General features: G+C 48.5%; 1 protein-coding gene across 4 annotated transcripts in view; it reads right to left on the bottom strand.

Moving 5' to 3' along the window:
• The window catches only part of ABR (ABR activator of RhoGEF and GTPase), a 121290-nt gene that overhangs the window by 43602 nt on the left and 52721 nt on the right, over nt 1–24967 (bottom strand). For 3 of the 4 annotated variants that reach the window (XM_079955461.1, XM_079955462.1, XM_079955463.1), the window contains 8 exons: nt 19762–19866; nt 17937–18122; nt 12079–12186; nt 10265–10325; nt 5782–5834; nt 4386–4526; nt 1197–1318; nt 186–351 (listed from right to left, as the gene is read on the bottom strand). In XM_079955461.1, coding sequence (XP_079811587.1) covers nt 186–351; nt 1197–1318; nt 4386–4526; nt 5782–5834; nt 10265–10325; nt 12079–12186; nt 17937–18122; nt 19762–19866 — 942 coding nt within the window. Of the gene's footprint in view, nt 1–185; nt 352–1196; nt 1319–4385; nt 4527–5781; nt 5835–9818; nt 9880–10264; nt 10326–12078; nt 12187–17936; nt 18123–19761; nt 19867–24967 lie in introns of those variants that run through there. The other variant, XM_079955464.1, reaches the window with a different exon arrangement.

Here is a 24967-nt window from a genome sequence, read left to right as displayed (position 1 = left end):
AATTTGGGAAGTTACTAAGTACAGGAATCCAATGACCGGAAAGCGATTCTGTTTTCAAAGCCGGCTGGTGGAGTTTCCAAAAGGCATCTTGCCAGCCTGCACTGGAAACAGAATACTGGGGCAGAGGTAGATGGACCTTTCCATATGATCTGGCAAGGGTGTTTTTAGCCTGCCCCAGGGCATACCTCCTTCTGCACCTCGCTCTTCATAGAGGAGATCTTTATCTTCATGTCCTCCAGGTCGTGGTCAGGCATGGCATGGACGTGTGGGCAGGAGTCCGACTCCTCCAGTGACGGGAACACCAGCTCGGCCAAGGGCATGTACCACTTGCAGTCATATTGCTGGTGTTTCCTGGGAAGGAAACAAAGAGCTCATTCTGGGCAACCCCAGTGATCCACACGGCCCCATCCCCATTTGGACTGCAGGCCGAGGAAAAGACTCCTGCCCCAGACCCTGCAGAGCTGTTGCCGGCCAGTGTAGGCAGTATGGAACTATACAGGCCAAGTGGACCGTAGCTCAGTGCTGCAAAGCATCTGCACTGAATGCAGAAGGTTCAACACCTAGCAGCATCTCCAGGTAAGGCTGCGACTGTGCCCTGTTTGGAACCCTGCTACCAGTCAGTGCAGACAATACTAGATGCCACCGTATAAGGCAGCTTCCTATGTTCCTTTTAAAACCAGCTCTCAGTTCAGAATCATGAGGACTGGAACCTTGACTTTATTTCTAGGGGAACAGATGAAGCTCACTGGCAGCAACTCCAGGCAGACAGTCCCAGATTCAGTCCCTGGAATCTCCAAGCATGCCTGGGAAATATTTCCTGCCTGAAACCCTGGAGTGCCGCTGCCAGTCAGTATAGAGAATGGTAAGTTAGATTGACAAACAGTATCAGGCCACTTGCTACACTCCCATCTGAAGCACCCTTTTATTTAGAACCATGTGGACTGGGGTATTAACTTCATTTTTAAAGAACAAACATTTGCTCAGAGGCAGAGCACACTGTCTGCATGCAAAAGCTCCCAGATTCAGTCCCTGCAAGTAACTCCAAGTTATACCACTTAGGGATATTTTAAGTATATTAAGCGGTAAAGAAATTAAATAATCAATCATTCTGCTATGGACAAAGTGCAAAGGAAGGTCAGGATTCCGTCCCGGTGCCCTGTTCTTCCCTACTCATCTAGACCTCCCCTGGGCCTCACCCCACGCCCGTTTTCTTCAGCTTGGCACAGAGAAGGACGTCTGTGAAGAGGAAGACGTGGCGCAGCTTGCGGGAGCCCTCGGCCAACTCCACCAAGAAGCCGTCCTTGACCAGTTGCCGCGTCTGCAGGTGCGACAGCAGAAGAGGAAAGCACGTGTGTGAGGAGGAGGAAGAAGGAGGAGGGAATGTAAGAACATCAGCAGCCAGTGTCCCGTCAAGTTCCCAGCATCCCCTTCTCACAGTGGCCAACCAGATGCCCCCAAAGGAAGCCCACAAGCAGAGCCTGACCGCAAGAGCAACTCCCCAGTATACTGCCTCCAAAAGTGGAAGCAGCATACAGCCTTCATGGCTGTCAATAGCATTATCCTCGTGAATTAGTGTAATGGTTAGGGACTGGCTGGATGAGGAAGAGTGGTGGCAGCTGCCTGCCCAAGGAGGGCAAAAGACGATGACTTAGATCAGGGCTCCTCAAACTTTTTAAACAGGGGGCCAGCTCACTGTCCCTCAGACACTGTTGGGGGCCGGACTATAGTCTGAAACAAATATGAACAAATATGCACACTGCACATATTTTATTTGTAGTGCACAAAAAACAGGAAAAACAATACATTATTTAAAATGTTAGATTATGGGTTGTAGCCAATGCCAATTTGCCAGATCACTCAGAGTAGATCTACTGAAAACAATGAACACGAGTCACTTGGGTCTATTAATTTTAATGGGTCTATGCAGAGTAACACTGAGTTTTGCCCACCTCCCAATTACTTGCAGCCCTGTTCAAAATGCCTTATTATCTCGACACCCTGGTCCGTCCGCCCCCCACTTTCCTCCTCAAATCCATGCCACTTGTGGTGAGGGACCATCGGGGAGGGAGAGGCGATCAAGCAAGCAGCTACACCAACACATATTAAAAGGAGCGCCTTCTCCAGCGACCAACCTGCCCCCCTCCAAGGTCTTGGATATGGAGGAGGAACAACTGCGAGGGAACTAATGTAGGTAGACTGGGGGAGCAGGGAGGGAGAAGCGGATGTAGCTTTTCTCCTATAGGGGAAGGGGTAGCGTCAGTGGCGTCAGGATCCTTGCAACACCCAGCAAATTCTCCCTACCCATATCTTTGGCTAGCCCTGTCCTGCTTCCCCCAGCAGCCCAGCGGTGTTGCGCATCTCCCCTCCAAGACCTCCTCGACTGGCGCGGGTAAGCCAAGGAACCTTTTGGAACGCTGGGGATGGAATTGTTGCTAATTTTTCCCGCTTCCCTTTTTGTGTACAGCGGGTTCTGCAATTGCCAGATGGACCAGGTTCAGGACCCTGGCGGTCCAGATCTGGCCCGTGGCCCGTAGTTTGAGGACCCCTGACTTAGATCCTGGATCCTGCTGGTGGAACACTGAAGAACAGTCTGCAGAAGGGATGAGCTGGGAGGTGCAGGAAGCGGGGTGGTGGTTTGAGCAATCAAAGGGGGTGGGGGTGGGATAAGGAGTGCCTTCCAGGACAGGGGTAGAGGCTGAGAGTCACAGTGTGAGCGCCAACTCAGACAGAGAGGAGTCAGAGCTTGAGCTTGCTCCCCAGTTCTCCTCCGCCTCTGACACCCCACTCGAGAGTCCTGCTGCACGTTGCTGAGCAATGGGCCAGACAGGCCCAGAGGAGGAGCTCATCCCTTGATGCAGCCTTCGTCTCAGCTCTACCTCTCTTTTAAATCAGAACCAGTGAAGGTGGTGAAGGTCCTGTGTGAGTGCCTGGAGGCGGTTGGAGGATGGATGGTGGCTAACAGATTGAGGTTGAATCCTGACAAGACAGAAATACTGTTTTTGGGGACAGGGGGTGGGCGGGTGTGGAGGACTCCCGGGTACTGAATGGGGCAACTGTGCCCCTGAAGGACCAGGTGCGCAGCCTGGGAGTCATTCTGGACTCACAGCTGTCCATGGAGGCGCAGGTCAATTCTGTGTCCAGGGCAGCTGTCTCCCAGCTCCACCTGGTACGCAGGCTGAGACCCTACCTGCCCGCGGACTGTCTCACCAGAGTGGTGCATGCTCTGGTTATCTCCTGCTTGGACTACTGCATTGCGCTCTACGTGGGGCTACCTTTGAAGGTGACCCGGAAACTGCAATTAATCCAGAATGCGGCAGCTAGACTGGTGACTGGGAGTGGCTACCAGGACCACATAACACCGGTTCTGAGAGATCTGCATTGGCTCCCAGTACGTTTCCGAGCACAATTCAAAGTGTTGGTGCTGATCTTTAAAGCCCTAAATGGTCTCAAAGGCCCAGTATACCTGAAGTAGCATCTCCACCCCCATCGTTCAGCCTGGACACTGAGATCCAGCGCCGAGGGTCTTCTGGCGGTTCCCTCATTGTGAGAAGTGAGGTTACAGGAACCAGACAGAGGGCCTTCTTAGTAGTGGCACCTACCCACATCTATGGAATGCCCTCCCATCAGATGTCAAGGAAATAAGCAGCTATTTTATTTTTTAAAAGACATCTGAAGGCAGCCCTGTTTAGGAAAGTTTTTAATATTTAATGCTGTGTTGTTGTTAACACTCGATTGGGAGCTGCCCAGAGTGGCTGGGGAAACTCAGCAAGATGGGCAGGGTATAAATAAATTAATATAATAATAATAATAATAATAATAATAATAATAATAATAATATGTCAGGAGTGCTCTGATGGTGTTTCCTGCTTGGCAGGGGGTTGGACTCGATGGCCCTTGTGGTCTCTTCCAACTCTATGATTCTATGATTCTATTCTATTATTATTATTATTATTATTTTGCCTGGGAGGTATCCTCTAGTGAGAGGCTAGAGGGGAAGGGCGGGGACAATGGTCAGTTTCAAAATGTCTCCATCTGCACTGAGACCAGCCAGAGGAGCTCTGCTGCGTTTCTGTTATGCAAAAGCTAATTGCATTCCGTGCCTACGGTGCCTGCCTGCCCTGTGGTCGACCTGGGCTTGCTCGACAGCTCCTTGACGAATTGCTGAAACTGTGACAGTAATCCTCTTCTAATGCTATCGTGGTTGGTGGGCATCGCTGCCTCTGGTGAGAGAAATACTGAGCAATACTGAGCTAATACGCTCCTATGGCTCTTTCCAAGTTCTCAAAATATGCCCCCTCCAGGCACCCACTCTCACTGCTAGGCCAGCCTCTCTGGCTCCTCTCTCTCTCTCACACACACACCCCACTTCATCCCCTCCTGCTTACCTCTCCTTTGGGGGTGGTGACTGCCGTCCTGCGGGGGTCGATGTCCTCATTGATACTGGAGAGGAAGTTCTGAGAGATACGGAGGGCATCTTGGAGCAGCGGGTAGTCGGGGTGGTCAGAAGGAGTGTGCTTCAGCAGATCCTAGTGCAGCAGGAGAGGAATGGACTTGAGATTTTACAGGTGTGTTATTTCTTAATTATCTTTGTGTTTTTTTAATGCATTATGGGACTTTCCAGAAAGTGAGCCATGTTAGACTTTATGGTCCTACAAGAGTCTTTGAGCTGGCTTTGCTGCCGCTGAGGAACACATCTTAAAATGGCAAGATTCAAAAGCCAGTGGGGAAGACATGTTGGCCTCCCAGGACATGTTTGTTTGTTTGTTTAAAACATGGGTAGGCAAACTAAGGCCCGGGGGCTGGATCCGGCCCAATCACCTTCTTAACCCGGCCCACGGATGGTCCAGGAATCAGCGTGTTTTTACATGAATAGAATGTGTGCTTTTATTTATAATGCATCTCTGGGTTATTTGTGGGACATAGGAATTCGTTCATTTACCTCCCCCAAAAAATATAGTCCGGCCCCCCACAAGGTCTGAGGGACAGTGGACCGGCCCCCTGCTGAAAAAGTTTGCTGACCCCTGGTTTAAAACAAAAGACGAAAGGTGACTTAAGAGAGGACACCCTTTTAATGACTTAAAGTGGCCGTTTTTGAACTTTGCAGTGTAAAACCACTGAATTACCATTTCTCAAGAGGTTTAATACTATCACTTGTGGAGAGGATCAGGACAAAGGTGTTGCTGGGTTTTTTAAAAAATCACACGGTCCCTTCCAACTCTACAATTCTGTGACTCTACTATGACAAGTGTTAATTGTCTGTCCAGTGCCACAGTTTTATTAATAACTGTTTTACAAACTGCCATGGTCAGTTATGTACATTATCAGTGTCCGCACTTAATTTTGCTCCGATTTCATCTGGAAAAAACCCCAGAAAAAACAGGCTAAGGTGGACTAAGCATGTTCTGTAGCCTCAGAACACCAAATATCTGTTGGCATGGGGGGGTAGAAAATGGGGAGGGAGGGATGGAATGGCATATTCGGTTAAAGGGCACAGCTGGCACCCGGAGCTGGCAAAACGTTGCTCTATACTGCAACATTTTGCTGCGGGTTCCATTTGAATAGGGTCTATTCTGGGGCTACACCTTGAGATGGTAGTTGTTTTTATTTTAAAAAAAAATTCTGCAAGGATTAAATATGGGCAGGTTTTGATCATAGCAAAGAGGCAAATTGATTCCTTGGTTTTGTAGAAATTGCTCTCTTACATACGCATACGTGAGACCGGCTGAATTTTGGAGCACTGGCGTGTGACGGCAACAGGTGAAAAACAAAAGCTATACTTACATGTAATACAAGAGTACTCCGGGTCACTCGATTTATAGGTTTGTACAGCAGCGCTATAAGCAAGGAAGAGAGAGACAGGTAAGCCGGTGAGTGCCACACAAAATAGCCAGTGTATCCACAATGTGCGTCAGAAAAAGCCACATGTAGGGCACTGCCCCACCAACTCCACTCTGCCCTCAGCCAGCCCCCAATTGCCCTGCCTTTTACACTCAACCAGCCCACTGAGTGGCCCTGCCTGTCAACTTCTTCCTCCTCCTCTTCTATCTCAGTGAAGAACTTGTTGAACTCAGCTGTGTGGAGGATTCCCCTCAGAGAAAGGCGGGGTTCAAATTTATTAAATAAACAAAAAACCTGGTCTATTCTGTTATGAGACATTGGAAATAGCCCTTCTTTGTTTGCCTCGAACACAAGAGGTCCAGAGGGTGGCAACACGAGAACGGGGCCTTTTCTGTGGCGGCTCCCCATTTGCAGAATGCTCTCCCCAGGGAGGCTCACCTGGCACCTTCATTATACACCTTTAGGCACCAGGCAAAAGCATTCCTCTTCAACCAGGCCTTGGGCTGATTTTTAAATGTGTTTTGGGGGGGGGGTGTTATTGGGTTGTCTTTGTTTTTATTTATGTATTTTCAGATATTTATGCTGTGAACTGCCTGAGATCTAAAGGTATAGGGTGGTAAAGTAACAACAACAACAACAACAACAACAACAACAACGCTGACTGTGGCTTCAATGTTTTGTTATTCCTGTTTCACTTCTCACCTCTGTGGGCAGACTGGTTTGGGATTGCTACAAAACCACATAAAGCACATGCCACCTGTCTACAAACAGAAGGGCCTTCTTGGTAGTGGCACCTGCCGTGCAGAATGCCCTCCCAGATGTCAAGGAAATAAACAACTATCTGACTTTTAGAAGACATCTGAAGGCAGCCCTGTTTAGGGAAGTTTTTAATGTTTGATGTTCTATTGTGTTGCGGAGGCCCGGCCAGATGGGTGGGATATAAGTAACAAATTATTATTATTATTATTATTATTATTATTATTATTATTATTCCCACTGGATATTTGTTGAACTACAACTCCCATCATCCCTGACCATTGGTTGTGCTGGGTGTGGGCTGATGGGATCTGGAGCCCAAAACATGTGGAGGAGACCAAGTTAGGTCTGATAGGCCAAAAGCAAACATGGCGCTGGCAGCCATTTTGCCTCTTCACGTGCACAAATAAAAGGAGCTGAACTCCACACCCATAACCATCTCTGGCCTAACCTTGCCATGCCCCGTCACACACGTCAAGGTGTGTCTTTGTGTGTGAGAGAGAGATTCATGCTCCCATTTCCTGTGCAAATTAGGTCCCTTCCGCTTCATATGTGAAGAGGGCAGGCTCTGAACAAACATGGCCGCCCTACCACGTTGGGACGTGGGTCTGTAGCCAATGTCCATTGCCTTCAGAGGAGGCCCACTGAAATGAATGGACATGACTAGCAAAGCCCCATTCATTTTGACGCGTATACTCTGAGTAACACTTAGCTGGACAAAACCCAGCTAGGGAAGGGGGCAGACCCAGAGCAAACATGGCCGCCCAACCACACCCCTGGTTTAAACAGAGGCAAAAGAGGAATGAATGTCAGTGCCACAGAGATGGGGCACAGGGTTAGGGGACTTGTGGCCCTCCAAATGTGGTGGGCCTCCAACTTCCATCAGCCCTGAACAGAGATGATGGGAGCTGGAGCCCCACAGATGTTTCCCAGCTCTGCTCTAGGCCCATATCTATGGACTAACCACCCAAAAAAACTATTGGCATTCTCTGGAACCCAGCCCAGTCAACAGAGCCTAACAGAGGGTGGCCCCAAAGTTTCTATCTTTTCCTTTTCCCAATGGGAAATGGGTGGAATAATGAGATTTCCCATTATATAACAAAAGGAAGGGAAGTGGGGGTTGGTGCTGTGAACCGCCCCAAGATCTTCAATGAAAGGCTGTATACAAATTTAATTAAGAAATAAAATAAATAGCATCAAAACAGAGATGAAAAGAAAGAAAAACAGGCAGAACCTCATAAACAAAGGTTGTACACAGATCACACCAGCCATCTCCCACAAAAAAATATATATTCTGCATTTTTGCAGAGCTCCTGAGGCATCATCTTTTGCTCTGTGTCACACACCCCTTCTCACGGCAAGTGTGAGCAAGAAGAGGGGAAATTATGATCCTTAATACTATCTGGGTGGGTGTGCCCAAGCATTTGAAACTAACGTCAGATTCTGAAATAAATACAGGCACAGGGAGTTTCCTCAGACTTCTACTTGGGTTACGGAAGTGTGGTTTTAAAAAAAACATTTTGGAAGAATGACACGGATCAAGTGGTTTTGCACGCTCACACAGTGGCTAAGTGCTTGGAAAACTATTGTTTCATTTCACCTTCTTGAATTCCACATTACATCATCCTTTTAAAAAAAAAAAAAAAAGACAAGTGCCAAGGACACAGCTTAAAGAGAGCTTTCCCTGCTGAACCCCAAAACTCGTGTCTCTCTGGGACGCCTCCTTGAGGATGGCCCACAGAATTTTGGTGTCCGGGACAAAATGGCACATGCGGAACTCATAGCAATTAAAACACACACACACACACACACACACACACACACACCCCAAACCCAGTCCTGCCATTAAGCTATAAAACTGACAATTTGCTGCCCTCTAGCGGTGCAGCAAAACCTGCCGCCCGAGTCAAGAATTAAGGCAGGTGGAGGCTGAGCATTCATCTCTCTGAAATGTTTGGTTCCAGCCCAGACACACATCGTGGATTTCCCCCTTTCCCCGCTCAAAGCCACTTCCCCAAGCTGAAGGGAACAGGCAGGGTCTCGTTCTGAAACGGACGCAAATAGGGAAATTCATCCTTTCCCCCTCACAAAGCAGAGTGCCCAATCCCCCCAACCACCCGTGCCAATGCCAACCCAACAGGGGCATCTCTTGAGGAAGCTCCCCACCCCAAAGGGAACGGGTGCAAAAAAATCCCCATTTCAATGGGGATTTGCGTATAGGAGCAGTGACAGAATTTTAATCGCCTTTAGTAACAAGGGGCAGGTAAAACGCTGTTCCTCCTCCACCCCCCACCGTGGTGGTTAAAAGGAAATTGACAATTTGACACCCCCAAATCAGTCACTTTGGATAACACCCCTGAAAAGCAAGAAGTAAAAACCCATGTTGAAAAGAGTCCTAGAAAATGCCCAAAATTGGGGTCCAGACCCCAATAAAGATGGCTATGATGGAAAATAGTGGTCGCCAACACAGCCCCCCTGCTCATCACCATGGTTACAAGGCCTGGAAGGGAGGGGGAGCAAACATTTAGGGGGCAATTGCAGGAGGTCAATACCCCACTTCCCTCGGGCAGCTAGTGAATGGGGCAAAGATGAAGCAAATGTGAGGTGGTTTGGGGGAGTCAGTGGGTGGGACGGATGGAGAAAAATAGGACAGGTGTGTTTCCACCCCCAGCCACCTTTTGTTACAGGTTCCAGGGAGAATTCTGCATTCAGAGGTCACAAAGACCCACGTCAATTGAAGTTGCGCCCTAACGGGACCAGGCAGAAACTGGGGGCAAATAGTGACAGAGTAGCAGTGGAAAACCTGCCATAGGGACTCAATATTTCCTTGGGTGTTGGTCCCTTGGTTCCCACTAAATGGGGGGGGGGGACACCTAGCGACAGAGAAGCCCAGCCCTCGGATCGCTTAGGAACAAAGAAATCACCAAGTTGGCACTCCCAAGCGGAGCAGAAAAAAGAGAAATCTGGGAAAGTGGGGGGGAAGGTTTCTGAGTCGCGCTAAGACCCCTCCACACTTCCCCGGCACCCGGATAGGTGAGGACAAAGGCTTGCTTGCCGGAGGGGCATTTGTGGAGACAAAGAGAGCAGCGAGAGAGAATTCTTACAAGCCACCCTGAGAGAGGACCCCAGACCCGAGCGAGCAACACCGTCCCTGCCCTGCCCACCACCTGCTCTTTAAAAAAAATGGGGGAGGGGGTGGAGATGGATGGAAAGGAGACCCCCACCGTAGGTGCAGTTACAGCAAAAGCGGATGATGAGCAGAATCTCCATGGCACCCTCCTTGCCGCATGGCTAGCACCCGGCTCCATCGGTGGCGGTCCGCTGGCTGTTGGTGAAAAGAGCTCCAAAGCCAGCCGGTAGTTGTAGGGGAGGGAGGAGGAGGAGGAGGAGGAGGGAAGGGGGCGTGAGGGGCTGTAAGACGCTGCCAGCATTGTAAAAAGGTGCAGACCCCTCCTCTTAGCCCCCTCGCCTCCCGCCTCTCCCCATAAGAGCACAAAGGGATCCGTATCTCCAATATGCACACAGAGCATCGGATATTATCTATCCTTTGATGGGCTCAGGGGATAGTGGGGTTTTTTGGGGGGAGAGTCAGACAAAAGAGCATGCCACATAATTTAAACGCTCGCTCGCACACACCTACAAAAATATATGCATGCAATAAAATCGATACCTTCCATGGTAACGGAGGTGTGGCTCTCTTTTGAATCCTTTGGGCCCTTGACTTTCAGCTCCTGCCGAGAGGGGGGAAAGAACCATTAGAGGCCACCTTTAGGGAACGGGCCAGAGGGCATTCTGCAAACATCTTACCCAGGAGTAAATCCCATGGAGTTCAATGGGACTTGTTCCCCTGTGACTGTTACATCCTCAGGGTTGCAGAGTAGACCCACTGGGATTAATGAGCCTACGTTAGCCATGTCCATTAATTTCAGTGAGTAGGTTTTGTACCAGAGACAGCCCCCATCCCCCAAGGTTTCTAAAATCCAGTCTCTTTTCCTCTTCTAAATTTCCAAGGATTGCACCCTTTGTATGCCAAAAAATATAATCTTTTTTTAAAAAAGAGAACAAGAGTGCCTCTGAGGATGTGCAGAGAGGATCCTGGCCAGCAAGCTGAGGTCATACACAGGCACACCGTTCTACTCCCCTGAGTTATATCCAACTAAATTCTATGCAGAGACCCTATGCAGAGAAGAACTGGAATTAGGGGAGTTACGTTAAGTCACATACATTCATATCTCTGAATATGACCAAGATTGGATATAAGCCAAAGGATTTGGAGAGAAAGGGTTGATTTAAAAGAGGGGCACAATTTCTGAAGTTTATTGAGCCCAAAAGAAAGTAATTTCAGTGGTGGTGGTGGGGTCATTAATAGAGGGCAGAGAAAGAACAAAGAACTGACTCCATTGACTTCCAGAGACCCCCTGCCTCATTTGAACTCAAAAGACACCTGTTTTAGATGTACTCCACACAGCAATTTCTACACACAAATGGAACCATTTGAGGAGCTTTTAAACTGACCAGATATGGACAAAAAGGTTCCTAGAAAAATACATTTCTTGACTGGCCTCCTCACTCATGCTGCCCAACATCACGAGCATCAGATCAGAAGAAATAGTCCCCTTTTCAGTCCAGCCGCTGCCATCCACAAATCACAGAAATCAAAGAATTGTAGAGTTGGAAGGAACCACGAGGGTCATGTAGTTCAACCCCCTGAGAAGCAGGAATCTTCTGCCCCACATGGGGCTCAAACCCACGACCCTCAGCTGCTCCACCAATTGAGCCATACCAGTTTCACAAGCAAACTCTTGGAAGTGGGGGGGTGGAGACTGTGACTGTTCAAGGAAGTTCCATTTGTCAATAATGTCACAATTTTGCCCCCCTAAACACCAACAGAGACCCTTGTCTCTGCTTGGGAAGGAAATCCAAATTCTTCACAATGCCTGGGGGGATCTTGGGATTAGAATAAATTACGCCAGCAAAGACATGGTATAAAGTGGAGAAAGATGTCTGGAGCAGGGGTGAAATTTTGGAGCCCTCCTTTCCCCTTTCCCACCAACCCCAGCAAGAGAAAGTAGAAATGGGCTCAAACAGTAGGCAGGCAGGCTTGCATTGCAACAAAATACACAATTCTGTTTACTGCACAGTAATAAGGTAGAGATCAGCAAATCCTTTGTATAGCAAAGGGATTTATAAGCTGCCCTACTTTGTAGACTCCTCAGGGCAAAGACTTGTCTCTTTTTGGAGCAGGAAGGGGAGGCTATATTACTCTATAAAAAATCTCATTAGGCAAACTAGGGTGGGTGGGTGGGTGTTTTGTGTGTGTGTGTGTGTGTGTGTGTATCCATCCTGACAAACCTCATAGGGTTGTTGTGGGGATACAGTAAAACACACATACCGACCCACTCACAGGATTAACTCCATCTATGCCACTTTTGACCCATGTGAAGAAAAGACAAGCAAATAAACGACAATATTTTGAATCCTCACCTCTGAGATTTTCTGAAATTGGTTGTTGCTCTGGCTGCATTTTTCTGCCGTCTCCAGCGCAATTTTGTAGTTGTCCACGAAGGCCTTGTACACCCCCAGCTGGCTAGCCTATTTGTGGGGGGCAAGCAGTGATTTGTTGCATAGGGAGGGAAACATTAGAAAACCATTAAGTTCATTCCCTGAGGCCATAGGTCACAGCCTTCTTAAACCGTGGCACCCACACTTTCTGATCCATATCCCCACAGGCCCCATTTTCCCCACATGGGAAATTAAAGGGGTTCATCACAGGACTCGAGATAATCAAGGCCTCATATATATTTATACCTCCCTTTCCCGAAATAGCTGAGGATCACTCCACAAACAGGTGAGATCTTTGAATGCACCCTCCTCAAATAAACATAAAAATAGTATAATTACAGCTTGCGCAGCAATTTTCATAAAACCCAAGACGGGAAAAGAAATCCAATTTTTGTTAAGTAACAAAGGAACATTTGCGTCCACCTTTAGGCAAGGACAAATCCATGTGCAGCAGCACAACCTTAATTTTCTAAGTGCTGCTTTGGCAGGGAGGACTTCCATTTAGTATAGGTTTGGTTGTTTTAAAAATAATCATTATATTATACAGCAATGGGGGCAGTGGGAAGGACAGGCCATTTGGTTCCACAGGCCATATTCTTATGAGGACCTAGCATTGCAGGCCAAATCTGAAACGTGGGCAGGGCTGCCCAACATCTCAATGACCTGATGCCACAATGACATTGGGATATTGGGTGCTTTGAAGGCCCGAAGTTAGTGCTTTAAGGCACCTGAGGCTTCTGGTAGATCAAAGCCTGATTTCCACTGCCAATGCAGAATTGGAATCTTTCAGATGCCTGGATAGCTCACTTGGATACAGCATGGTGCTAATAACGCCAAGGTTGCAGGTTTGATTCCCGTATGGGACAGCTGTACAGGAGAGTCCCTTAAGATTCTCTTCCAACTCTACAATTCCATGACTCTAATCTTGTCCATTAACTGCAAATTGGCCTTCTCTGAGTAGGAATAGAATTGACTGCAACCCACTTTTAAACACAATCAGAAGCCAAGGAACACCTTTTTTGTGTGACGTTTACTCCACTTGGAAACAAAACAAGACAAAAACCCACGCATTGGGCCTTTGCATACCTGCCCCATCTCATTCCAGGAATTAAAAACAGAGGAAGATGCTCCTTCCCATCTCATATTAACAGCATCCTCGTTTATGAATTCAGACAGCACCCCCCAAATGTACAACTGGGGATGCCTAAGAGGTAGGTGATTTTTAAAAATATTTTGTATATATCCCAAATCTGCAGCAATCCCCTCCCACGATGGTGCCTTCCCCCAATACATGAAGCTCCATGTGCTTGTTCTCGACTCAAGAACTGGGCGAACTTGTTTGCCCCCCCCCCCCCCGCTCCACACCACCCACACAGTTTCTCCAAAACTATGATAATGTATTTAAAACTCTTTGGAGAGAACAGGCAGCGCTCAGGGCAAGGTTTCCACCCTGGAAAACTGTCTGACCTCATTTCAAGTAGTTAATAGAGCTCCTGTCTGCAAGTGAGGGCTGCTTTTGGCTTCACAAAGACAAACCTCTGGCTGGCAGGCTCCACGGAAGCAAGGGGTCCATGGACCAAATTTCCACAAGCAACCCCGCTCTGGCTGATCCGTGGGCGAAGAGAACCTGAAGAGAGCCATCCTGGTTGAGGCCAAAAGCTTCCATCTCATAATTGCTGGCCAACAGCTATGCTAGCCGGGTGTGAAGAGAAGTGGCTGGCCAAACCACATCTGGGGAGCATCATGCTGGCTACTTCCGTTCCATCTAGCCCATCATCCTATTCCCCCCGCGATGGCCCAAGGAGAAGCCCAGAAGCAGGGCGCAGAAGTAGCAGCCCTCTCCCACTCCTTTGGTTCAAGGCAAACTTCTGTGTTGGGCGAAGTCGTCCTTTCTGACTGTCCCAAACCTCCTGCTCATCAGCGTTTTATTGGGTGACCCTGCTGGGCCTCTCCCTTCGACTCTGTAAACTTCGGTTGTATCCTACCTCGGATCTTAGTCACCTTCTTTCCAAACAAGGAAGCCTCAAACATGGTAGCCATTCCTTTCGGAAATAGCCCAAAATGTAAAACACGAGCCACACGCAAAGCTAAAGCTTAACTACGTATTGCCCCTGCTTTTCTGAACCATGATGAATTGTTCTTGACTGTAATAAAGAAACCAGCCTTCCCCAAACTTTAGGTCTCCGCAGCTGAGGCTATTATGTACTGGTTGCGAAACCAGGGTTCGAACTGGATTTGCAAAGTGTGGTTTTTGTGGCTTAAGCATTTGGTGCTAGCGATGCTTTATTATTTTAGTGTTTGATGTTGTATTGTGTTTTTACTATTTTTTATTGGGTGGCATTTAAATTACTACTACTACTACTACTACTATTATTATTATTATTATTATTATTATTATTATTATTATTATTACAAGGTGTGACCGGAAACTTTGGTGAATGGTCACAGAAATCAGACAGCGAGAAATACTCGAACATAGAATCGGCATCGGAAACCCGCAAAATGCTCACAATTGTGTACAGAGATGAAACTGTAACTTGAAAGACAGTGTATAAGTGGTTTAAGCGTTTCTGTGAAGTGCGGCAAACCATCGAAGATGACCCTCAGTCTGGCAGACCATCAACGGGCAGAACAGTGGCAAATGTCAACAGAGTTTGTGAGTTATTGATGCAGGATCTGTGTTTGTCCGTCTGATGGCAGAAGAATTGCATATTCCGCGTGAAATCATAGAATCATAGAGTTGGAAGAGACCACAAGGGCCATCGAGTCCAACCCCCTGCCAAGCAGGAAACACCATCAGAGCACTCCTGACATATGGTTGTCAAGCCTCTGCTTAAAGACCTCCAAAGAAGGAGACTCCACCACACTCCTTGGCAGCAAATTCCACTGTCGAACAGCTCTTACTGTCAGGAAGTTCTTCCTAATGTTTAGGTGGAATCTTCTTTCTTGTAGTTTGGATCCATTGCTCCGTGTCCGCTTCTCTGGAGCAGCAGAAAACAACCTTTCTCCCTCCTCTATGTGACATCCTTTTATATATTTGAACATGGCTATCATATCACCCCTTAACCTCCTCTTCTCCAGGCTAAACATGCCCAGCTCCCTTAGCCGTTCCTTATAAGGCATCGTTTCCAGGCCTTTGACCATTTTGGTTGCCCTCCTATGGACACGTTCCAGTTTGTCAGTGTCCTTCTTGAACTGTGGTGCCCAGAACTGGACACAGTACTCCAGGTGAGGTCTGACCAGAGCAGAATACAGTGGCACTATTACTTCCCTTGATCTAGATGCAATACTCCTATTGATGCAGCCCAGAATTGCATTGGCTTTTTTAGCTGCCGCGTCACACTGTTGGCTCATGTCAAGTTTGTGGTCAACCAAGACTCCTAGATCCTTTTCACATGTACTGCTCTCAAGCCAGGTGTCACCCATCTTGTATTTGTGCCTCTCATTTTTTTTGCCCAAGTGCAATACTTTACATTTCTCCCTGTTAAAATTCATCTTGTTTGTTTGGGCCCAGTTCTCTAATCTGTCAAGGTCGTTTTGAAGTGTGATCCTGTCCTCTGGGGTGTTAGCCACCCCTCCCAGTTTGGTGACATCTGCAAATTTGATCAGGATGCCCTTGAATCCATCATCCAAGTCGTTGATAAAGATGTTGAATAAGACCGGGCCCAAGCACCCCACTAGTCACTCTTCTCCAAGATGAAGAGGAACCATTGATGAGCACCCTTTGGGTTCGGTCAGTCAGCCAGTTACAAATCCACTGAGTGGTAGCATAGTCAAGACCGCATTTTACCAGCTTCTTTACAAGAATATCATGGGGCACCTTGTCAAATGCCTTGCTGAAATCAAGGTAGGCTACATCCACTGCGTTCCCTTCATCTACCAGGCTTGTAATTCTGTCAAAAAACGAGATCAGGTTAGTCTGACATGACTTATTTTTCAGAAATCTATGCTGACTATTGGTGATCACAGCATTCCTTTCTAGGTGCTCACAGACTGTTTGCTTAATGATCTGCTCCAGAATCTTCCCTGGTATTGATGTCAGACTGACTGGGCGGTAATTATTTGGGTCCTCTCTTTTCCCCTTTTTGAAAATAGGGACAACATTTGCCCTCCTCCAGTCTGCCGGGACTTCGCCTGTTCTCCAGGAATTCTCAAAGATGACTGCCAGTGGTTCTGAGATCACATCTGCCAGTTCTTTTAATACTCTTGGATGCAGTTCATCTGGCCCTGGAGACTTGAATACATCTAAACTAGCCAAGTATTATTGTACTATCTCCTTAGTTATTCTGGGCTGTGTTTCCTCTGCTGAATCATTTGCTCCAAATTCTTCAGGTCGGGCATTGTTTTCTTTATCGGAGAAGACTGAGGCAAAGAAGGCATTGAGGAGTTCAGCCCTTTCTGTGTCCCCTGTTTGCATTTCACCATCTTCTCCTCTGAGTGACCCCACTGTTTCTTTGTTCTTCCTTTTGCTACGAACATACCCATAAAAGCCTTTTCTGTTGCTTTTAACCTCTCTAGCAAGCCTGAGTTCATTCTGTGCTTTAGCTTTTCTGACTTTGTGTCTACACGTGCTGGCTATTTGTTTGAATTCCTCTTTGGTGGTTTCCCCCCTTTTCCATTTTTTGAACACATCCTTTTTTAATCTTAACTCAGTTAAAAGTTCTTTAGATAGCCACCCTGGCTTCTTTAGGCACCTTCCATGTTTCCGTCTCATTGGTATTGCCTGAAGTTGTGCTTTTACTATCTCCCTCTTAACAAACTCCCAGCCATCATGAACTCCCTTTCCTTTTAGTATTACTGTCCATGGGATCTCACCCAGCACTTCCCTAAGTTTTATGAAGTCGGCTTTCTTAAAGTCAAGAAATTGAGTCCTAGTATGCTTGGCTGCTCCTTTCCGCTGTATAGTAAACTTCAGAAGAGCATGATCACTCGCGCCTAATGATCCTTCCACTTCTACCCCACTAACCAGGTCATCAACATTGGTTAGGACCAGATCTAAAATGGCTGTTCCTCTTGTTGCTTCTCCCACTTTCTGGACAATGAAGTTGTCTGCAAGGCCAGTGAGGAATCTGTTTGACCTTATGCTCTTGGCTGAGTTTGACATCCAACAAATATCCGGGTAATTGAAGTCCCCCATTACTGCTATCTCCCTTCCTTTTGCATGCTTGGCCATCTGTTCCAGGAAGGCATCATCTATGTCCTCCGTTTGGCTTGGGGATCTATAGTAAACTCCCTCAGTACTGGGGTTACTGAGTTGTCCCACCCTCTATATTCTCCAGATCTGCCCCCCCCCCCGCAGATTTCTTTCTTCTTCCAAAACTGAAATCTGCACTGAAAGAGCACAGATTTTCCAACATTTCACACCTCCAAGCTGCTGTGACGAGGGAACTGAAAGCAGTACGAAAATAGGACTTCTCCAGAAGTTTCCAACAGTACTACGAATGTTGTCAACGGTGCATTGTGTCAGAGGGGGCCTACTTTGAAGGCCTGTAAGGTATGTATGTTCGAATATTTCTCGCTGTCCAATTTCTGTGACCATTCACTGCACTTTCCAGTCACACCTTGTATTATTATGATTGATCTAGCCAGGGTTTGTGAGTTTGGTGCCGGCCACGGTTTACGTGTCTGGTGCTAGCCATGATTCATGTGTTTGGGGCTAGCCACAGTTTACGTGTTTTATCTGCACCAAAACTACTGAGGACACCTCCACAACAGAACTAAAAGACTGGTGGTGGACACACAGGAAGCCAAGGACCAGAGAAAGCCTAAGGGTAACTCACCAGCTTCTGGAAAAGGTGGCCAAGCACGACACTGCTGTCCCAGTTCTGGACCTGGGGCCAAAGGCTGTCGTAGAACTCCTTGTGGATCTCATAGATGTCCTGGATCTTGTAGAAGATGGTCTCGATCTGCTGGATCGTGAGGACAGGCTGGGAGGTGGTGGCTGTTGCTTTCAGGGGCTTCATGGGCTGGAGTGAGCCGGACACAGAGGAAGAGGAAGCATCAGAGAAAGAAAGTTAAACACTGGGACTCTCCACATTCTTGTGAACCAGCCTTGCAAAGAAAACAAGCCATGGTGCTTCGAACCTATGCTCTGCCTCCATGTTCAGAAGCAGTAATTCTTCCGAACACCACACGTAGCACTAAACCGTGGCTTGCTTAAACCATGGTTTGTGTAACAAACCATGAGTTAACCATGAGTGGTCCCACAGACGAGGAAAAAAAACACACCATCTGTACGCTACCTTGAGCTCTCTGGAGGAAAAGGTGGGGTACGAATGCAATTAACTAAAAAAATTAAAAGTAAATAAAAATATATTATAGGACTTTCCTGAACACCTCCGCAGGCGTTTTAAAAAACAAACCAGCTCCCCACAGAGCACAGCGGCCCTTTGAAATGTCAAGAGTAGTACTTCGCGAGCTTCCCCATTGCACCAGAATATGGAAAGGGAAGTTCTCCGTGGGCCCACACGGGTGTTGCGCAAGGCAGAGCTGCTGTGACTCGGACGCCAGGCTCTCAGGAGGAAGCTGGAAGCTATAAATAGGCCTCAGAGGGACACTTTCGAGATGAGGCCACCAAAAGGAGGCTGCGGAAGACGTGGCCGCTGTCTCAGGATGTCTGCTCCAGCCAGAAACATGCGGAACTCGCAGCTGCATGACGCGGCTATCTCCACCGGCTTGGAGCGGGCTCTTTCCTTTTCAAGCAGGGAAGGGAAACTTTGGGCCTCCGAATATTGCTGGCCTACAACCTTCATCCATCCCCTTGAGCAATGACTACCCTGCCTGAAAGGGCTAATGGGAGGGGAGAGGGCTGTGGCAGCGCTCAAGACGTGCTTGTTTGTTGTTTAACTATAACACAGCCGTATCTTGAGGACCACCTATCCCCATAAGAACCGACTCTGTGCTTGTCAGCTGAAGCCCTTCTCTACGTCCCTCCTTGAGAGGTACGGAAGGTGGCAACACAAGAACGGGGCCTTTTCTGTGGTGGCTCCCCAACTGCACAATGCTCTCCCCAGAGCAGCTCACCTGGCGCCATCATTACATGTCTTTAGGCACCAGGGGGAAAACATTCCTCTTTACGTAGGCCACTGGCAGCCAGCCTCTTTTGGTGTTTTCCACTGGCCGGCAAGAATCTGTCCTCGTCTCCTCTCTGATTCCCAACCCCACTTCGCCCAACTAGCCAGGGGTGAGTTGGGTTGTTCCTCCCAGCTATTGGCCTCCTCTCCAGCAGCAGTCCAGCACCGAGGGCCTTCTGGCGGTTCCCTCACTGCGAGAAGCCAAGTTAAGGGGAACCAGGCAGAGGGCCTTCTTGGTGGTGGCATCCTCCCTGTGGAATTCCCTCCCACCAGATGTCAAAGAGAACAACAACTACCAGACTTTTAAAAGACATCTGAAAGCAGCCCTGTTTAGGGAAGCTTTTAATGTTTGAGGCATTACTGTATTTTAATATTTTGTGGGAAACCCAGCCAGATGGGCAGGGTATAAATAACAAATTTATTATTATTATTATTATTATTATTATTATTATTATTATTATTATTCACCACCACAGAATCACAGAATTGGAAGGGATTTGGTCCAGCCCCCTGTGATATGGGGCATGCTCACCAACAATAGGGCTTCTAGCTGGTTGATGTACATCTCCTCACTGGCCAGGAAATCCTTTAGGACCAGCCTCCGCATGTCCACCCCCTTCCCAGCATCTTGTCCACCCTAGAAGAAATAAGATGTCACATGTTAAAAGGCGAGCGGAACCAAGATTCAGCTCCAAAGATGATGGCGATGACTGCAAGTGTCTCTGAGCATGCGGAGACTGGTTTTTCTCACACTCCCAAGATGGAGAGTGCAATTGTTTTTTTTAAAAAATTGTATTCCCTTGCATCTCTACAACCCCCCTGCGAGGTAGGCTGGTCTTAAAAGCAGCAACCTGGCTCTGGCTGCCCAGTTGTGTGACCAAGGCAGGATTTGAACACATGGCACCAAGGACCAAAGCAATGACACACGAAGTCCAGTGGATAAGTGACAGAGCGCCTGCCTTGCATGCAGAACGTTCAAAGTTCAACACCCACTGGCAACTCCAGGTAGAAGGAAAGACACCCACCCACCCACCTGAAACCTTAAAGAGCTGCTGCCAGTTAGTGTAGCCAGTATTGAGCTAGATAGACCAATGTTCTGACTAAGTGGAAGGTGGCTTCCTAAGTTCCCAGCACCCTGGCTAAGGTGGGGAATGTTGCATTTACCTAGGGGCTAAGATCTGCATTTCATGGGTCTAAATCGAGGATGGGGGGGCGGGGTTGTGGTCCTCCAGACATTGATATAACCAACTCCCAGCAACCTCCATAGACAAAGACCAGGGGGATGATGGGAGTTGTAGTCTGGCAATGTCTAGGGGACCATAGATGTTGCCATAACTTGTAGAGGGTTGATCGCCAAGGGTCCCAAATTCACACAGGCTGCTTTCAACACTCCCCATGGAAGAATGACAAGATACTATTTTCAAAAGGAAATGTAATTTGCCTCTCACAGAGACATTTCCTCGAGACAACATGAACCTGAACATAATGACTGAATTGCACATTTACCTTGCGGGCCACGACGTGATCTGGGAAATGCTATTTATTTATTTATTAGATTTTTAAAATCCAATAAGTCCAACACACACAAGGTCTTCAACAGTAAATATACAGAGCTTGAAGCAGTTTATACCACGATTAAAAAAACAGCACCAGCCAAACAATTTATCCTGAAACAAATTAAATAACGATAATGGAAGACAACTGGACCAGGTTTTTAAAAACCACCTAACTAAAATCAACAAGATCAGACAATTAACATCCCCTAACCCATGGGTAGGCAAACTAAGGCCCGGGGGGCGTATCTGGCCCAATCGCCTTCTAAATCTGGCCTGTGGTCTGGGAATCAGCGTGTTTTTACATGAGTAGAATGTGACCTTTTATTTAAAATGCATCTCTGGGTTATTTGTGGGGCAGAGGAATTCGTTCATTTTTTTTCTTTTCAAAATATAGTCCAGCCCCCCACAAGGTCTGAGGGACAGTGGACCAGCCCACAGCTGAAAAAGTTTGCTGACCCCTGCCCTAACCTGTGAAAGGAATGCCAGGTGAATGGTGGCAATCAGAGGTGGAAATTTGGTACTCAGAGGTTTTCAGTCAGGGGGCCCTGGCACCCTGGGGTGCCTTGAATGACGGTCAGGGGTGCTGCAGGCAACTGCAGGCAACACTAGCCTCCCTCCCTCTTCCCTTCCCTCCCTCCTCAGATGCCCTCTCGCGTCTCTGCCTCCCAAAGGCTTGCACAGCGAATGGTGCCTCTGGGGCTGGCCAGGGGGTGCTGGTTGCCAGGAGCTGAGGCAGCCTTGGAGTAAGCAAGCAAGTGGGTGAGGGAGCCCAGCCAGCCAGTCCACCAGCCCTTGCTGCTGGGAATGGACAGACAAGGCCCCTGTGGGGAAGTGTGAAGGGGCACCTCTCTTTGGGGCAGCTCAGAGACCAGGGGCAACAGCAGCAGCTGCCCGAAGAACTCCCAAGGAGGAGAAAGAGGAGGCTGAAGGATCACTCCACCAGGAATGGTGTTCGGAAAGGGGTGAGAGGTGGCCGGCTTGGCAGGCAAAGGGTGACGTAACTGGGCTCCTGTGCATTGCAGGGGTGCTGCAGAACAATATAATAATAATCATCATCATCATCATCATCTTTATTTATACCCCTCCCTCTCCGGCCAGAGCTGGGCTCAGGGCGGCTAACACCAATAAAATCACAGTAAAAACATAATAGGGGTGGGGACCCAATTTAAAATACAGGTTAAAATGCAATTTAAATTCAACCTCATTTTAAAGCAGCCGATAGATCAAAACCATAAGGGGAGGGAAAACATAAGGGTCAGACTGAGTCCAAACCATAGGCCAGGCAGAACAGCTCTGTCTTGCAGGCCCTGCGGAAAGATGTCAAGTCCCGCAGGGCCCTAGTCTCTTGTGACAGAGCGTTCCACCAAGTCGGGGCCAGTGCTGAAAAGGCCCTGGCCCTAGTTGAGACCAATCTAACCACCTTGCGACTTGGGACCTCCAAGGTGTTGTAATTTGTGGACCTTAAGGTCCTCCGCAGGGCATACCAGGAGAGGCAGTCCCATAGGTATATAGTTGGTCAAGGGGGCTGTGGACTCAAAGAGGTTGAAAACCTCTGCATTATTCCATTACCTAGCGGGTTTTCCTTCTAAGGATTTCGAAGATGTTTTCCGCAGTCATTCTCCCATAAGAGCAGGCAAGTGCGGTCACACACAGACCCCCAATTTGGTAAGGAGCTGATTTAAGGCTACCCACGGGAACCTATGGCAGAGGTGAAATTTGAAATGGGGACCCTCTTGGCTCTACCTCTCCAGGACACAGGGGTGGAGGAAGGGGGGTGCAGTGGGGGCGGACGCCCCGGATGTCTTCGCTGAGGGGGGTGACATTTGGAGTGCCACCCACCCACGACTCCCAAGCCTACACCGACTTTGCCCCCAAAGGCTCTTGAGACTAATCAACATACTGCTTGAGTGCATATGGAGCCTCTAAACCAGAGATTCCTAGCAATGTGGCTTGCAAGATCCAAATAATATGATAAAATTACAACGGTAAACATTAATGGCACATTTCTGCCAAAACATTCTCTATTCTCACAGTCTTAAAATATACTTTTTAAAAAGCAGGATGCCTCTGAGTACCCCTCACTGGTAGTCACAGGGAAGGAGAGTCGCTGCTGCCATATTCGGGTCTCGCTGTGGGGCTTCCCTTTGTGGCATCAGTGAAGATGCAGGAGGCTGGACCGGATGGGACCCCCTTCTGGCCTGATCCAGTGGCCGGGCTTCTCTGACACTCTCAGGCAGTGGCGTAGCATGGGTTGTCAGCACCCGGGGCAAGGCAAGTAATTTGCGCCCCCTAACCCTATCCCTAACCCTAACCCCCAGATGTTGTGCCCGGTGCGGCCGGCACCCCCTGCACCCCCCACGCTACGCCACTGCTCTCAGGTTAAAATGCCAGTGGCAGAACAGCTCATTTCGAATGCCTCCTTGCAGAGACGCTCGTTTTGGTTCGCTTTGCATTAATTGCGGTTCATTTGCACTGTAAACCCTCCAGCTGACGTATTACTACAGAGGCTGCTTTTATGCGTCCACCAAACAAGCGGTTATCGCTGGGTGGTGTTGCTTGGGAAAACAAAGCAGGTACAAATGAGGGCAAGTCATAGGCGCGCCGGAAGTGGCCTTATGGGGAGTCAAAAGCCAGTGCTCCACCTAGGCTCAGGGTTGTCAACACGGACCGGCAGCAGCTCTCCAGGGGGCATTCGGGGGGGGGGGCATTCCCAGGCCTACCTGGAGAAGCTGGGGACTGAACCCAGGGTCTTCTGCTTGCAAGGCAGGTGCTTTGCCACTAGCTGCAGCTCTGCCCCTAAAAATGAAACAAGACTCCAGTCCTGTTCTGAATCAACAGCTGATTTAAACAGGGGAAGCCTCCACATCGGACTGTGAGACCATCTGCCACAGTGCTGTCTACACCAGGGGTCAGCAAACTTTTTCTGCAGGGGGCCAGTCCACTGTCCCTCAGACCTTGTGGGGGGCCGGATTATATATTGGGGGGGGGTGAACGAATTCCTATGCCCCACAAATAACCCAGAGATGCATTTTAAATAAAAGGGCACATTCTACTCATGTAAAAACACACTGATTCCTGGACCATCCGTGGGCCGGATTTAGAAGGCGATTGGGCCGGATCCGGCCTCTGGGCCTTAGTTTGCCTACCCATGGTCTACACCAGCGGTTCTTAACCTGTGGGTCCCCAGATGTTGTTGGACTACAACTCCCATCATCCCTGAGCTCTGGCCTTGCTAGCTAGGGATGATGGGAGTTGTAGTCCAACAACATCTGGGGACCCACAGGTTGAGAACTGCTGGTCTACACTGACCGGCAGAGGCTCTTCAATGTTTCAGGTGGGCGACAAGCCCAGTGGGCCTACCTCACAAGGTTGTTGGGATAAGTAACAGAAACGGAGGCAGAGGAATCAACCCCACTAGTTTCCCCTGAGCTCCTTGGAAGAAGGGAAGGATATAAATGCGAAAGAGCCTGACAAACAAACCACCTTTTTTTCTTGTTGCTTTCTAGCAGTTGGAGAGCTTTGTTGTCACTTGTCTACATTCGGAGGGAAAACCACTTAAGATCTCGCCGTCCTCAGGCGACTCCAATGTGGGGCCTGCTGGGGCTCGACTCCCTCTCTCTCCCGCCCCCTTCCAACCTCCTACTCACTCAGTGCCGTGGGCGCCCCACAGATCCAAACCCTTTCCCCCAGCCAACCGCACAGCGTAAAGAGCCTGAACGCCCCATGGGCTGCCAGCCTGGGCCTGGCAGGGCTGGACTCACACATCACAAACACAGAGGAGAGGAAAGCACACACATAAGTCAAGGGAGCTTTGAGCTGCTGTACACAAAAAGGGCACATTCCCAACCCAGGAAAGAATAAATAAATAAAAAAAAACCTTCCACTCCACTCCCAGGACTTAATTTGTGTGCCTGGCACCAAAACTTCCTGTAAGCTGAGCTTGCCAGCTCCAAAAGGGGAGCTGGTGGAGAGGCCTGCAATTACTCAGCAACGAAACAACAGCAAAGAGAAATGCTCTCTGCCCATGCTCAGAGGCAAGCCATCGTTGCTGCAACACTCCCCCAGCCATCCAAAAAAGCCTGAGGCTTTGGCACTGAAAATCATTTAATTTCTTGGAGAAAGATGAACGTCGTGCTCAAATTAAGCCCTTGCATCTGAGCAGGGCTGTTCCAAAAGCATAGG

This window comes from Podarcis cretensis (assembly GCF_951804945.1).
Source record: "Podarcis cretensis genome assembly, chromosome: 15".
Taxonomy (NCBI): domain Eukaryota; kingdom Metazoa; phylum Chordata; class Lepidosauria; order Squamata; family Lacertidae; genus Podarcis; species Podarcis cretensis.
This window is presented reverse-complemented; position numbering and strand designations above follow the sequence as displayed.